Source organism: Castor canadensis, chromosome 4 (assembly GCF_047511655.1).
Source record: "Castor canadensis chromosome 4, mCasCan1.hap1v2, whole genome shotgun sequence".
Taxonomy (NCBI): Eukaryota; Metazoa; Chordata; class Mammalia; order Rodentia; family Castoridae; genus Castor; species Castor canadensis.
This window is the reverse complement of record NC_133389.1, coordinates 22,699,048-22,715,888: the sequence shown is the minus strand read 5'-3', so window position 1 is coordinate 22,715,888 and position 16,841 is coordinate 22,699,048. Positions and strand designations below refer to the sequence as shown.

The following is a 16,841-nucleotide window of genomic DNA, read 5'->3' as shown; positions in this document are numbered from 1 at the left end:
TATTTAAAGTATGACATTAAACAACTACCAGAATTAAAACCAGGTTTAAAAATCTTCAAATTTAACAGAAATATGAATTTAAATAGAAAACTCAGGCCACAGGAAAAAAGCAGAAATACCTGGAAATGTCAACAAAATATTAAAAACAGTATGTAATTACAGTGAAAGAATAAAGACTAAACACGTCAATAATATAAATACTAAATGTAGTAGTAAACTCACCAATGAAAGAAAAAAAGACTCTTAGATGACAAAACAAAGTTCAATTGTGTTTTTTTATGCAAGAAATACATCTAAACTAGACTCAGAAAGCTAAAAATAAAAAGAAATAGTAGAGAAACAGTAACCATAAGACCTTTATGGAGGAACATATGTTATTTATGGATTATTAATATAAGGATTAATATTGCACAAATATCAACTCTCCTAATATAGTTCACTGAGCAGTATCCCCACTGCACAGGTTGAAGGCTCAATATTGGATATTAGAATTAAATTAATTCAGTCATTCAATTAATTAAAGAAATGTACATGGAGGACTGACATATGGAAAGACTGTAGATAAAGCAATGGATAACTATAATATAGTTATAATCAGAAAAAAAAATCCTAGAATTAGGATCTCTAAATCCAGATTTGATGAATCAGAGGTTTTCTGAACAGAGGCAGTGACATTTAAGCTCAGACTTCAGAAATGAGTGGAAAGCAGCCAGTAGGAGAGGGAACAGCATGAAATATAATCCGGGTACGCAAAGAGCAAGGGGGATAAATAGCATATTCAAAAGGTTGAAAACAAAGTTCCACATGATTTGAGTGCAGAACAAGTGAAGAAAATGAGGCCAGAATAGTAAACAAAAAACAAATCAAGAAAGGTTTTGTCAATCACACTACAATGTTCTGACTTTACCCTAAAAACTAACAGCAAGTTGGGTGTAGTGGTGTACACTGTAATCGTGGCACTCAGGGGGCTGAGGCAGGAGAATAAAGAGTTCAAGGCTAGCCTGGGTTACACAGCAAGACATTACTCAAAAAAATTAATTAATTTAAAAAAATGAATGGCAAGCAAGCATCAAGAGTTTTCAGAAGATTATCAATTCTTCTTGTCAGAAGAGCTTCTGGCTAGAGTTTGAAGAATGGATTGAAGGGAGTGAGACAAGACGCAGCAAGATGAGATAGAATAATAGTACCTTGGGTATGGATGGAACAAGACATTCAGGAGGTAGGATCAAAAGGATTGTTGGCTAGCTAGATGTTTAGGGTGAAAGATGGGAAGAGTCAAGGATCACATTCAGGTTTCTGGATTAGGCCACAACAAAAAATGAACTGCGATGCTTTTACTGAAATAAAGCACAAAGAAGAAAGAACAGGCTTGACAGAATGCTGAGGGAGTTTTGCAAGATGAATTAGAGGTGCTAAATGGGGATACAGAGTTAAGTGAATATTTTAAGATGGGGATGGACGATTTGAATAGCTTTAAATGCTTTGCAGAAGAAGCCAGTTTACAGACAGGTTGAAGATAAAAGTTAGCTTACTTAATCCATCTGGTAGGTCACTTAGGAGATAAAAGGAGTTTCATCTGGGAAGTATGGATGTCGAAATCAGCTTTGGGCCACAAGAAGATAAATTTAAACTCAGTTTAGAGGGGTAATATGAAAACGCTATGCCCTAGGTCAAAGTACTCTGAACATTTCTCATTTGCAAAATTAAACACAAACATCTTGGTCTACTCAGCTTCACAAGTATTCAAATAAATACAAATTTAAAAAGAAATACTTTTACAAACTACTGAATTACAAAAAAAATAAATATACAATGCTAGAAAAGGTAAGCTGAAACTGGAATGCATATAACTTGTTGATAGTATTTTATTTTGTACAACGCTTTAGAAATCAATTTGATAGTACGTATCAAAAAATCATACATATTCACACTAATTATATTTCTGTGAATTTAGCCCAAAAATGCATTGTAAAACATAGGAAGAAACTTATATGCATAAAGAAACTAACTCACTGGATAGCCAAGTATGGTGGTGCAAACCTGTAATCCCAGCACTTAGGAGAGGCTGATGCAGGAGGATCATGAGTTTAAGGCTAGTATGGCTACATAGTGAGTTCAAGGCCAGCCTGGGTTATATAGGGAAACTCTGTCTTAAAATAAACAAATAATTTTTTAAATGCACTGAAAATACCAAAAGAATATATTTTAAAGAGTCAAAGGAAATTCTGTGGTTCTATTAGAAAAAGGAAAAATGAGTAATTTTTTATTTTGTGTAGGCCAAATTTTGTTTTCTTATCAAGAAATCAAATGAGCCAGGCGCAGTGGCTCAGGCTGTTATCCTACCTACCTGGGAGGCAGAGATTGGGAGGATCATGGTTCAAGACCAGCCCTCAAAAAAGGTTCATGAAACCCTATCTCAACCAATAAAAGCAGGGCATGGCAGTGCATACCTATCATCCCACCTACACAGGGAAGCACAGATAAGAGGATCACAGCCCAGGCCAGCCCAGGCATAAGTGCAAGACCCTATTCAAAAAAATAACTAAAGCAAAAAGGGCTGAGGGCATGGCTTAAGTGGTATAGCACCTGCCTCACAACTGCAAGGCCCTGTGTTCAAATCCCAGTACCACCAAAAAATGAAAATCTAATAGAGCAAATGACAACATTTTAAAAACTTCTAAAAATTGTCAGTTAAAGAAACCCTGGTAATCATGAACCATTCTCAGCCCTCACTATTTTCCATAAAAACATTAATTTTTAACCAACTTGTCTCCTCATTCTTTGCCTCTTCCCAAAAATAGTTTTGTGAAATCTACTCTCCCGAACATGAATGTCTCTCACTTCCATTAGGTTTTCTAACTCCTACTCAGTCTTCAAAGTCCAGCATAGATCTTTTATCTTTTCTAAAGCATACCCCAAACATCCCAGGCATGGTAATCTCACCCTTCTTAAACATCAATAGCATTGTCTGTACTACTTATTTGGTACTTTGTCTTTGAACAAGGCATCTTCCAAACATTACCCAGAGTCATGCTTTTAAGTAGTACAGGACATGTCATCTATTTTCTCTGCCTAAGCAGCCAATTTTTTTGTCTAGAGAAAAGAAATATAATATCCTCCATGGGAGTCTGTGCTAGAACTGATCTATATCCCAATCATAAAAACAATATGAGACTATACCAGAAATTGCTGTCACAAGTTAGAAAGAAGTAAATGTTGCTAGAATACCTGGAATGAATACTAATTTTCTGAGTTACAAAAACTGAATACTGAAATACTTTACAAACTTTTCATAGACAATGTCTTCAAAGTGTACATGATTATAGAATTCATCTTTCATCTAGAAAATCTCTTCTAATACATTTTAAACCATTCATTCTTAAAAAACAACAACAACAAAAAAAGGCTAACTCCTGGGAGGGAGTAACAAAAACTCTCATATCCTTTGAAGAAGGACTAGCAAAACAAAATAAAAGGAAAAAATTTAAGATCAAGTAGAAGATTCAAATACACTTCTTCACTGACTTTACATACTTACTCCTACAAAAGACAGTGAGTATTTTATAAGAAATATAATCAGTATTCATGGATTATTGACAACATTAAATAACTTAAAAGAATATGTCAAAGATGAAATTATTTGATTTGAGGATAAAAGAAAAAAAAGCATACAAGACCAGAAAGCATCAAAATATAAAAAAAAATCAGAAATGTGAGTTTTTCAAGTATTAAAAGAAGTAACCTAGGAAAGTCGTCCTTAACAACAAAATCACAATTCAACTAGATTTAAAAAAAAAAAAATACGGGTATTTTATGCATCCTGCTAAATAAGGACTTTTCAATGATCTTCCTGTATAAAATAATGATCTGAGAGTTGGCAGAGTTCTCTACACCTCACCCCAGGGTTCTTTTTAATCTAATGAGAATATAATATCAAATATGCTGATACTATATATAAAAATGACTGGCTACCTATCCTACCATAACCAAGTTTTACATAAATTCCTTTTTAACTTTATAATTTGAATTTTAGGCAGAAATCATTACTGAATTCACTACTGAATTCTGTTTAACATACTTTCTTTTACATATGTTAATTTGCACTTTTAAAGTTAAGAGATTTTTAGTGTGAACACATCAGAAATTCATGATTTATATATTTTAAAAAATTCACACTAGACTTGTCATATAATGACCTGGACACAGAACTATTAAGTTTTATGATCTAAATTAATCACTCCAACCTATTCAAAGTAAAGTCTAAATTAAGATTCAGAAAACTAATCCTAGTTCTGGGCTTCAAATTCAATTCTTTTAGGAATTAAAATACCACTAGCTTGAATATCTTAGTAAAAGAATATGATAGGTTTAAGAAATAAAAATATCTGTTAGCTATAAGAACCTCAAAACTGAAACCTTTCTGTCTAATTCATTCACTGTACAACAAAAAAACTACTTTGTCAAATACAATTAATAGGCAATTTATACTACCATCTAGTTTAATAAATCTACTTAAGATAGAAAAATTGAACAAATTGTTTCCTATGTATATTTTGCCAACAATCAACACAATAATGATCAAGTAGCAGTCACCTGCCATATGTATGTCAAAATATAATTAAGTTAAAACCAACATCTTTCCTTTACTAACAAACCTGAATCTAAAATGGAAGATAACAACTTGTGATTTTAAAAACATTACAAAAACTGCCTGTTTGCTTCTTTCCTATCAGCTATCCTAATACACATTTCTGTATTTTAGAATCCTATTGGTGACACAGAAGTCAAATACTACCTCAATTCTTAAGCTGAAGACAATGAAAGGGGAAAGACAACGCCTTCATATAATTAAAAGCATCCAGAAAATATTGTCAGGTTACATAAGGTAAAGTAAAACACAGCCCAAGCTTTTTATAGAAGTAACCTGTTAAATAATTTTAACACTTCCTATCTATGCAAACTAAAAGGAAGATTAAGCCCTCAAAAGAGCTGGGGTAAAATGACATTAAATTTTGGGAGGAGAGGGAGAATGGACTTAGCTTTTGTGACGCATTCTTTTCATTTGAAAATAATTTTATAAGCCACAATAAAAGAAGGAAAACTCAAAACTATTCAACATAACAAAGAATAAAGAGCAGCCAGTCTAGATACTTAAGCTTTAAAATTCTAAGTTAACAACTTCTCTGTAGACAGTTACACATCCAGTAATCAGTAGTTTTAAAAATCTGTGACTGAATTTAGATACAGAAAATTAAATTACTATTAAAATGACCAAAATTTGCTAATCCACTGGTCTTTAAATGTGTGGATTGGTAGACTACATTGAGAATGACCTGGCAAAGAAAAGATGAGGATAAAATCCATTAAATACTATCAGTTCTCAGAAAGACAACTCAAATTTCCAATGTGGAACAGTGTTATTAAAGATTATATTCTATCTTTGTCTTTGGATTTTTGAAGCAAACTATTTTACCCAATTAGATACTTTCAAACTTTTCAATTAATAAAAATCTATGAGCAAATAACTTTAAATCACCAAAAAGTCAAAGGACAAGATGCTCAAGACTGTAGACAGTATCTGAGAAGAATACAACCAGGGAACAGCTTTATCAAGGCAGGCAGAGTTCAGAATGGTAGATTTCCTTCCTTGTTGTAATGAATATACTACAACTACCAGCAGTTTGATGACTGTCCTGGGTGCAGGAGTAAAATAGAAAGGAAAAGCCTCACACAAAAAGCTGAATGGCCCAAAGAAATACCTAAGTGTTGACAAGAGCCTAAAGGCACATGCAGGTACGCATCTTTTATATTGGATGTGATACACTTACATGGCCCCTGTTGAATCTCTTGGGGACCAACAGTAAAGGAAGTTTAGAACTTCAAATCTTGAGACATCTATAGCAAGATGCTGATCCAATGTGGCTCCAAATATCTTCTGTTTTTCCTGGCTCACCTGAAGAGGAAAAAACACTACAGAGGATGTGGGAACTGAATTTCTTTATGTAGCTTCTTCTAGAGCAACTGTCTGAAAGTTTTGGCCCAGTCCTTTATTAAGTCTGGAGATGAGACACTTGAAGGACTAGTGAAAAACAAAATTCAAATGAAAAGGTGGAGTGAGATATCTAAAAGGGGAATACAAGAGCAAAAGATAATTGTTGCAGATAAATCAGAGTTTTGTGGGAGGAGGCAGAAAAAGGGAGAGGAAAAAATGCAGATGCTTCTCCCTCCCCTCCCTCACCCCAGTTATTACTGATACTTCAAGTACCTAAGCTTTTGACCACAATTAGAGAGTGAATAGGCAACATTACATGGAAGGTTTAGCATTTTATCAAGTCTCCCTCCCCTGGCTATATAGCATTATTAAGCAGAGGGGAGGCTTTCAGAAAATACCTTTTCTAACAAAAGATTCTGGTGGAATATAGCTTGAAGCAGTAAAGAAAGAGAAAAATGCACTGAACTTATACAAAAAATGGAACTCACAAGACAACATACCTTATTGACAAATTTTATCTAATTCTGCTTTTCAAAGGGGTATAATAGATTTCATGAAATAAGAAGTTAGAACAAAAAACAAGTAGTTTCTAAATAATTAGAAAATATTTTTAAACTAAGCAACACAAACTGCATGCTTCATTCCTTTATGAAATACTATCCCGAGAAAGATAATCTTTACACACTGATTAGCAAAACCAAGTATGAGGTATATTACAACACAAAAAGTATAAAAATGTAGTCTGTAATCTTAATTAGATTCATTTTTAATTGACTTTTATTTTTTTCCTAAAACATTTAGCCTAAATTTTATACTATACTTCATGGCACTCATGTAAAACCTAGTACATAAAACAATTTTCTTTTCAAATCCATTTCATTTAGCCATAATATACTTGAACTATGCAGACAAGTTCTGGTAAAAATACCAGAATTTTCTGAAAAATAAAATTGAAAGATAAATTCCACCCTTACCTGTCGTGGCTGTTCATTCATTCGTTGTGGGTCTGATTTCACTTTATTACTAGGATGGTTTGTGACTTTGGTTACTGGTTGTTTGAAAATTGATGCTGTTTGTCTAATTGGCAATGTTGTATTCAAGTCTGGTTTACCCTGTGGATATAAGTGTTTTCATTAACAAGTATTATATATAAATATTAATTAGATGAGTTCTAATTTAAAATGTACTACTCTAATTCAGTACATTCTAAAATTCTCAGTCTATCTCAGCATTTTAAGTACTCTTAAAGTACATTTTAAGCACTTTATTATATGAAATATACATGAAGTTTTCTCATAATAAATGAAGATTTTTGTATACTTTTAAGAAAATTCTCTGCATAAGATTGGCAATGAATTTGACTAGTAAGGTACTAAAGACTTTTAAGTAAGTACGTTTGAATCATATAAGAGGAAGGAGAACATTAAAGATAGCAACACCATTTCTGCATTCTGAAAACAGATTAAAATACTAAGCAGCCTGATCAGCAGTAAGAGAGACCAGGCTCAGATAAAAACTTCATGAATTAACCTCCCTTTTTATATGAAATAATTGCTAATTCCAGCAACTAGAGGCTCAAGTTAGAAGAATGTGGTAAAATAAGGAGGTATAGGCTTAACATGCCTACTCTGAAAATTCAAAATTTTTTGAGCACCAATGACACCACAAATGGAAAATTCACAATGAAAGTGCAGGTTCACTAAAAAAAAAATTGTATAAAATTACCTTCAGACTATGTGTATAAGGTGTATCTGAAACATAAATAAATTTCATGTGTAGAATTGGGTCCCATCTTCAATTGAGATAGCTCATTACATATCTGTAACATATTCCAAAATCCAAAAACAAAATCTAAAACACTTCTGGGCTCAAGCATTTTATATAAGGGAAAAATCAATCTGTATTTATCACATTTAATGCTTTCACAGAGATTTAAATTGAAGCTTCAGAAAGCCATGTAACATATTTATCAAGTTATAATTAACCAGTAAATAAAATGTAAGATTTGTTCTAATGAGGGCAAAATGTAGCATAGAGCTGTTATTAAACTCTTTTACAATACCCTAACAACAAAAAGAAAAGGAACAGGGAGAATACCCAACTTAAATACTGTATTTTGATTCTAAAAAAAATAAAAAGATCATACATATCTATAAATAGCATGTACCTGATATATTTTGACAGAAATATACTTGATAAGGTATAGAATATTTGACAAGCTTTTATCTTTACTATTATCTCTAGAAAAGAATTTGTAATATCAACTTCCATACTCCCAAACAGGTCCCCATACCTAAGCATGCATCGGAATCACCCAGGCTTATTAAAACACTGATGACTAGGCTTCAGCACCAGAGATTCTGATCCAGTAGGGTTGAAGTGGACCTGGGAACTGGCATTAGTAAGTCTCCAATAATGCTGATGCTACTGGTGTAGGGACCATACTCAAAGAAGCATTACTCTAGAACAAACATTACCCACTGGTGGCTAGTAGACCATCACCTATAAATGTATGTTGTTCACTTTTTAGTACCTTTATTAAATTAAGTCAACATCTATAAACACCTAGAGTTTTCACATAAAGTCTAGAATTCTAACTTCTCTCAAACATTCAAAGATGTAGAAATGATGAACTGTACTTGATTTGGCAACAACAGGCTATGGCTAACTTGTCATGGCGGCCCAATGCAGATGTTAGGTTCTCCTTTTGTAACATTTCTCACAACTCACATTTGCATTACCTGTTTGGGCCCTATAGGCATGGAGTTTGTGACCACATCTTAAAGAATATTAGCATGCCTGGAAAGGTAAGTATCACAATAAATTAATGTGGCAATTATTACAACTATAGTGTTGTTTCGCTCCACTATTATACATGTCCTCACCACTCTCCTCTCTGCTCACAACAGACATCCTATGTATACTGGGCATTCCTATTATTCCTTTAATTTTCTCCCAATGTATGTGCTTACCTTTAAGAGATCTATTTACCTCTAATGATTCTAACAGTATTATTCCTCTGGTATTTAGCTTCATGGATTTTCAGTTAATTCGTAAATGTGCTAATTAGACTGACAGGCTGCAAAAAAAAAAACACCTAAGGATGCTACATCTAAAAAGTTTGAGGTTGTCAATGTCACAAGGAAACTCCATGTGTAGCTATCTTAAACAAACAAAAATGTCACTATTCTTTTACAAAATGGAAGAACAGTAGGGAGGAACTGGTCCTGTCTTACGGGGGGAGGGTTGGTACCAGTAGGTGGGGGAAAAAGGTAGGGAAATGATGGAGGATGAGTATCATGCAAATACTGTGTACACATGTTTGAAAATGATACCTGCTGAAAGTATTCCAGGAATGGAGGGAGAGGGGATAAAAGAGAATGGTGGAGGGAGTGAATTCAAATATATTTGATATATTGTAAGAACTTTTGTAAATGCCACAATGTACCCCTACTGAGCACAATAAAAATTTTTAAAAACTAGAAAGTATGAAGTCTAAGAATATGTATGAAATCTTAAAACCTTTTCTTGTAAGTCTATGCTGTACAGGTTTACACAGATCTGATTTTTGACATGTAGAACATTTTGAGGCCCTAAACAAAATCATCCAATCTATGAACTACATTCAACCCTAAAGAAGCTTAACACATAAATGCCCATAGAAAACTTTTTTGTCACCCATAGGTATAATCATATAATTATTTATCAGTAAATACCTTGCTTGGTTTTTTAATATTTTCATTCTTTAATAAGAAACAATGGTTTGCTGATACTGGAACAAAAGCGGCATCAGCAGACACAGAAGTATATTGCAACTGTTTGTATGAGCAAACATACTAAATCCTGAGATTGTTATTGTTACAAAGGATAACCAGAGGCAGCAGGGACTATTCTAAGCCATGAATTCCATATCCAAAGATTACAAGGGAGGAGGCACATATAAAATTACTGGTGTTACAAAGGCTAAGGTTGACGTTTTTGTAGTAATTTACGTTTCGGATGCAATAAAGAAAAATGGGGAAAACTGGCTAAGATATCCAAATTACACAATTAATTTCCATTGTCCAAATGACACGGTTTTTTCACCAGAGACACAGAGTAAGGGACATTATTCCAGTGTGCTGCATCAATCTGCTCTTAATCTTATGCAGGTTTTTAGTAATTTTTTTTCTAGTCAACAAGTTTGGAATTTGAATTTTATTAGTCTGTATTCCAAAACAGTATCATGCAATGTTAAGTAATCTGTTAAGCTGGACTAGTAGGTTTTCCCAGAAACTGTCACAAAACCAGTAAATTTTATTACCACTCTTCTCCAAAATTGCCAATGAGTCACTGTTAATTCAGGCCCGGTTGCTGTCAGAGTTTTTCTAAACTACCATACACTTAGGAGTTTAAAACCAAACACTCTTGCATGGGACAATGTTACAACTATTCATGTACCTGAAATCTTGGAAGATGTTCTTTATATTCAAAATTAAACTGCCAAATATACTGTAATATTAGAACTAAAAGTTTCAAAACTTTGACAAACAGTAAACAGACTGGTTTTCAAATCAAAATTTAATGAATTTTATAATATATATATTAGGCTAAAAACTTTTTTTGAGTGTCTAACCTATTCCTATAGTCGCTTAGAAGAATTTAAAAATAAATTCTTATTCTTAAAAATGTTTCTTCTCTTCCTAATAAGTTTGTGATGTGGCTCTCTGTACACTTACAAAGGAAAAATTAAAAAATTAAAAATTAATACATAAAATTAAGGACAAGGAAAAAACAAATTTCCTTCTGAAAAGATTAATAGTGACACTAGGCACTGCACAAACATAGATATGAATTTTAGAGATGCTTGGGAGAAAAGAGAAACAATGAATTACGCAGGTATCAACAAGAACAAGCAAAACCCATATCAAGCAGAAGGAAAGAAATAATAAAAATAAGGGCCGAAATTAATGAACTAGAGAACATAAAAACCATATTAACCACCTAAGCAGATCTACAACACGAAATGAAATTGTGTTGTACTCAATTGAAAATTGAGTACAATACTCTCCCAAAAAAGAAAAGTCCAGGACCTGATGGTTTCTCTGCTGAATTCTACCAGACCTTTAAAGAATAACTAATACCAACTCTCCTTAAACTATTCCATGAAATAGAAAAGGAACGCTGCCTAACTCGTTCTATGAAGCCAGTATGATACTCATCCCAAAACCAGACAAAGACACATCCAAAAACGAGAATTATACACCAATCTCCTTAATGAACATCGATGCAAAAATTGTCAATAAAATAATAGCAAACCAAATCCAACAACGTATCAAAAAGATCATTCACCATGACCAAGTTGGCTTCAACCCAGGGATGCAGGGGTGGTTCAACATACACAAATCTATAAATATAATATAGCACATTAATAGAAGCAAAGACAAAAACCACTTGATCATCTCAATAGATGCAGAAAAAGCCTTTGATAAGATGCAACACGACTTCATGATAAAAGCTCTAAGAAAACTAGGAATAGAAGGAATGTACCTCAAATTGTAAAGGCTACATATGACAAACTTATAGCCTACATCACACTTAATGGAGAAAAACTGAACATTTCTCCTAAAATCGGAATGAGATAAGGGTGCCCACTCTCCCCACTCCTATTCAACATAGTACTGGAATTCCTAGCCAGAGCAATAAGGCAAGAAGAAGAAATAAAAGGAATACAAATAGGTAAGGAAACTGTCAAAATATCCTTATTTGCAGACTACATGATCCTATACATCAAAGACCCAAAAAAATCCACCCAAAAACTTCTAGACACCATAAACAGCTTCAGCAATGTGGCAGGATACAAAATCAACTTACAAAAATCATTAGCTTTCCTATACACGAATAATGAACAAACTGAGAAAGAATATATGGAAACAATTCCATTTACAATAGACTCAAAAAAAATCAAATACCTAGGAGTACACTTAACAAAAGATGTGAGTGACCTCTACAAGAGGAACTACAAACCTCTGAAGAAGGAGATTAAGGAAGACTACAGAAGGTAGAAAGATCTCCGGATTGGTAAAATCAACATAGTAAAAATGGCTATACTACCAAAAGCAATCTACATATTCAATGCAATTCCCATCAAAATCCCAATGACATTCATCACAGAGATTGAAAAATCTACCCTAAAGTTCATCTGGAAGCATAAGAGACCTCAAATAGCCAAGGCAATATTTAGTAAAAAGAGCAATGCTGGGGGTATCACAATACCTGACTTCAAACTATATTACAAAGCAATAGCAATAAAAACAGCATGGTACTGGCACAAAAACAGATATGAAGACCAGTGGAACAGAATAGAGGACCCACATATGAATCCACACAGCTATGCCCACCTTATTTTTGGCAAAGTTGCCAAAAACATATGATAGAGAATAGACAGTGGGCAGCTGAACTAATCAGAACTTTTTCAAAGGGAGAAATCCAAATGGCCAAAAAACATATGAAAAAATGCTCACCATCCCTGGCCATAAAGGAAATGCAAATCAAAACCACACTAAGATTCCACCTCACTCCTATTACAATAGCTATCATCAAAAACACCACCAACAACAAATGTTGGTGAGGATGTGGAGGGAAAAAGGAGTCCTTATACACTGCTGGTGGGAAAGTAAGCTAGAGGCTTCTTAAAAAACTAAACAAATATCTGCCATATGATCCAGCAATCCCACTCCTAGGGATATACCCAAAGGAATGCAACTCAGATTATTCCAGAAGCACCTGCACACCCATGTTTATTGCAGCACTATTCACAATAGCCAAGTTATGGAAACAGTCAAGATGCCCCACTACTGATGAATGGATTAAGAAAATGTGGTATTTATATACAATGGAATTTTACTCAGCCACAAAGAAGAATGAAATTTTGTCATACGCAAGTAAATGAATGGAACTGGAGAACATCATCTTAAGTCAAGTTAGCCAGGTTCAGAAGGCCAAAAATCCTATGTTCTTCTTCATATGCAGACTTCTGACCTAAAACAAATGCAGTAATATTATTGGGCATGGGTTACACGCTAAGGGGAGAACATGTACAGGAGGAATAGAGAAAGGTAGGAAACCCAAAACTTGAAAGTGTTTGATGTGCCCACTGTAGAGGAGCAAATAAAGTGATCTTAAACTGACAGAGGCCACTATGGGAAGATGACTGGGAAGTAGTGAAGAGGTCTGGTAGAGATGAACCAATTCAGGTTGTAATTCACATGTACATGGAAGCAATGCTAGGAATCTCTCTGTATAGCTAGCTTTATCTTGAACTAGCAAAAATGCTATGTCTCACTATCACTCATGTCTTCTCTTCAACGAAATTGTAGAAGAGGGCAGAACAGGTGCTGTCTGGAAGCGGGGGGTGGGGTGGGGGGGCAGATGGCTCAAACAATGTATGCACATATGAATAAATGAAAAACATTGGGCCAAAAAAAGAGAAACAATGAATTATACAGCTATCATGGTCAAAAAGGAGGAAGCTTATCAATTAATAAGGAAAACAAAAATGTCCTCATATCAAATCTAGAAAAAAAATTGCACAACACCAAAACTATTAAGCAGATTTCAAAGGCATTCTTTTTCTTTTTTCAGTGACCTTCCATAGAATATTAAGATGTAGAGGACAATTCAGTGAAGGTGATTCTGAAAAGGACTAAACCAGTGGGGTCTCGCTATTGCATAACCAACTCTTCAGTGATATTAACCTGGTTACAGAATAAAATTTGGATGAAAAGCATGTGACATAAATAAGTAGTTGTCAAAATATTTTTTATATCCACTAGGAGAATTTTGAAAATATATATAACTTATCTGCATTTTAAAGTTGAGACAAGGATTATTTCTTATTTTATTTAATGTAAGTAGTTACAAAGGGTATGCTTACCAGAAGTATTTTAAGTACTTTAATAATAAACTGTCTTATCACTTTAAAATCTAACAAAATTTAAACATACCCACTTATACATGTGCAAATTCACATTTAAACTTTATTTATTCCTTTTTCTCTTTGAATTAAGAATTCCATTTCCAATTATTCCTATTTTAAATTTCAAAATTTTTGTTCATATTCATATTTTTAAGATCCTATAATCATAAAGCTTTCTGTGATAAAGGAAATTTTTGCTCTTTTTTATAATTAACCATCCAGAATGATATATTACAAATTTTAATGATTACTAAATATAAATGATAAAAAATTATATAAATGTAACAAATGAAAAAAAATTTTTTCCGCTTCATATTAGATCTTGGTGTTTCCCAGACTGGTCTTGCCTGGTTTCAAGCTATCCTCCTGGCATTAGGCTCCCAAGTACCTGGGATTGCATACCTGTAAGTACCTGGGATTCAGGGACCTAGCCTGAAAAGATGTTTAGAAAACAGCTTTATATTTTTAGATGAGTATTACTAATTGCTGGAATGGGACAAGATTTAGCATCTATTCTTATTGCTCATTTTTTATAGATATGGCACTGAAAAACCTTGTTCACATAAATGAGCAGAATGAGTCTTATTCCATGTCACTCAAATTTCTGAACTCCTTTTGAGTTATGTTAAAATATTACATAGTGAACAATCAAATAGCCATTACTATCTATATCACTCAAAATCTCTGAATTCTTTTTGAGTTGTAGGTTCCAATATTGCAGTCAACCATCAAAATATTTTAATAATGTTTTAAATTTATAATTTAAAAAATTTTGTTGAGAGCTGGTGGATGTAGATCCTACGTAGTTAGGCTAATTCTTCAGGATCTATAAAATTTAGTGAAAACACATCTTGATCAACAGAAATCTGAGTTCCAACCTCATCAAAGCCATAACATAAGCAACCATATTCCAAATCTACCTTCATTATTGCATGGTAGCCAAGTCCAAGCCCTCAAAAGATTGTATTACAAGGTGGTAGAGTGGCTCAAGTGGTAGACGCCTGCCTGACAAGCACAAGGCCCTGAGTTCAACCCCGCAGTAAAGGGGTTGAACTTTCTAAATGTAAACAAGCAAATATAAAGCCATAATTCTATGATAAACCTAGTATCATACTGAAATTAGTCTTATGAGCAAGCATACTTGCCAACATAGCTAAAATTCTGTTCATTTTCTGCTTGCTAGCAATCTTTATTCAACCACTATGTAAATATGTGGCTCAAATTAGCCAAAAAGATGGAACAGTGATATTAGCTAATGACCTGCTATCTTCACTTGTTTTATTTTTATAAATTTGTTAAGGATACTGTTGTACATAACAGGAAATCAGAAGTTCTGTAGACAAGAGAATACTAATTAACTTGTTTCCTTTGCTACAATTTACTCTTTCTTCCTTTATCCATTAAACAAACATTGTCCAAGTCACATCATCCCTGCCTGGAAATACAATAACCTCCTGCCTCTCCTCCCCACTCCATCTTCCATTTCTGCACCTGTACAAAACATTCTCCACATACAGTCACTGTAGTCACATTGCCCCCTCCATAAAGTCCTCAGCATTCTGCTCCATTCCTTCTGTAGGCTGTGAAATTCTGCCATTAGGCTTATCTAGTTCTTTAGCCTCCCCTAGTACTACTTTCCCACTCACTGAACTCCAGCACTGTGGCCTTTTTTTCTGTTTTATATACTGATTATGTCCTGCCTTAGGGATTTTGCACTGGCTATTCCCTCTGCACAGAATGCTTTCCCTTGGCTATTTGCATAGCTGACTCCTTGTCATTCAGAACCCAGCCTAACAATTTACCCTCAGAGAAAACTTTTCTAATCAGTCAACCTAAAATAGTCACTCACTTTCATATCACTAATTCACTGCATAGCATTTAATGTTTTAAATTATGTATTAATTCATCATTCCCCTCAAGCATCATTTCCACAAACCCAGAATTTAAAATCACACCTGAGCACACAGAATGTGCTTTAAAAATTCTGTAAAATAAGCAGGTGTATAAAGTCCTGACACGTTAGGTCCTGTGCAGTCCTATCCTTGAGTAGTCTTGTTTTCGGTCTTAAACTTGCAGGTTCTAAGTAAGTGGAAAATATAATTAAATGTAGTCTATAAGATCCATGATAATAGACTAGGGGTGTGTCTAAAGAGGTAGAGTAACTGCCTAGCAAGAATAAAGTCCTGAGTTCAAACCCCAGTACCACACACACATACACCATGCCAGAATTATTAAGCCAAGAAATAGTTACCTGTATTATCTGCCTCCAGCAGATCTACAACTAACATCAATAATTAACATCGTTATGCTTATAGATATTCCCAGTCAGCATCTCCCTCTGAGTCACATAGCAAGCAGTATACAAGCATCCCATGAAAAAAATAATCCAGAATACAGGTGGTGTTTTTGGCAAAGTCACAGTCAAACCATCATGTTGTTGTATTATAAAATAACAATAAATAAATAGTGCAAATAATTTAAATCTCACCTGATTGCAAACATTAGATTAAGACATCAAGACAAGCTATGTACATTGGCAAGAGACAAATCACATTGCTCTTAAAGAGCTAATGTTCAGGAAAAGATGCACAATTATGAAATCTGAAAATGTACATCATCTCACTCTAAGTAACATGCCATAGTAATTTTTTGTCAGTACTTTTAGGATAGAAAACCCAAAGTCTACCACAGTGAGAGGAGACTGGTATGGGATTAATACCTCAGGGCAAAGTACAAAATATAAGGTCAACTGATAGGATGTCCATGGGTAAGTAAGTTATTAGCCCTTAGATGAGGTGTACAAAAAGGTTAATTGATAAGGATAGTATTAATTTAGAGGTAAACAGAACTAGTCAACCTGATACTAATAAAACTTAAGGACAATCAAACTTG

The 16,841-nt window shown here is 33.9% G+C and overlaps 1 protein-coding gene across 2 annotated transcripts in view; it reads right to left on the bottom strand.

Annotated features, from left to right (window-relative positions):
* The window catches only part of Mbd2 (methyl-CpG binding domain protein 2), a 62,935-nt gene that overhangs the window by 21,077 nt on the left and 25,017 nt on the right, over nt 1-16,841 (bottom strand). The window contains exons 3-4 of one of the 2 annotated variants that reach the window (XM_074069809.1): nt 6,967-7,104; nt 5,829-5,953 (exon numbers count right to left, since the gene is read on the bottom strand). In XM_074069809.1, coding sequence (XP_073925910.1) covers nt 5,829-5,953; nt 6,967-7,104 — 263 coding nt within the window. The remainder of the gene's footprint in view (nt 1-5,828; nt 5,954-6,966; nt 7,105-16,841) is intronic. The other variant, XM_020174112.2, reaches the window with a different exon arrangement.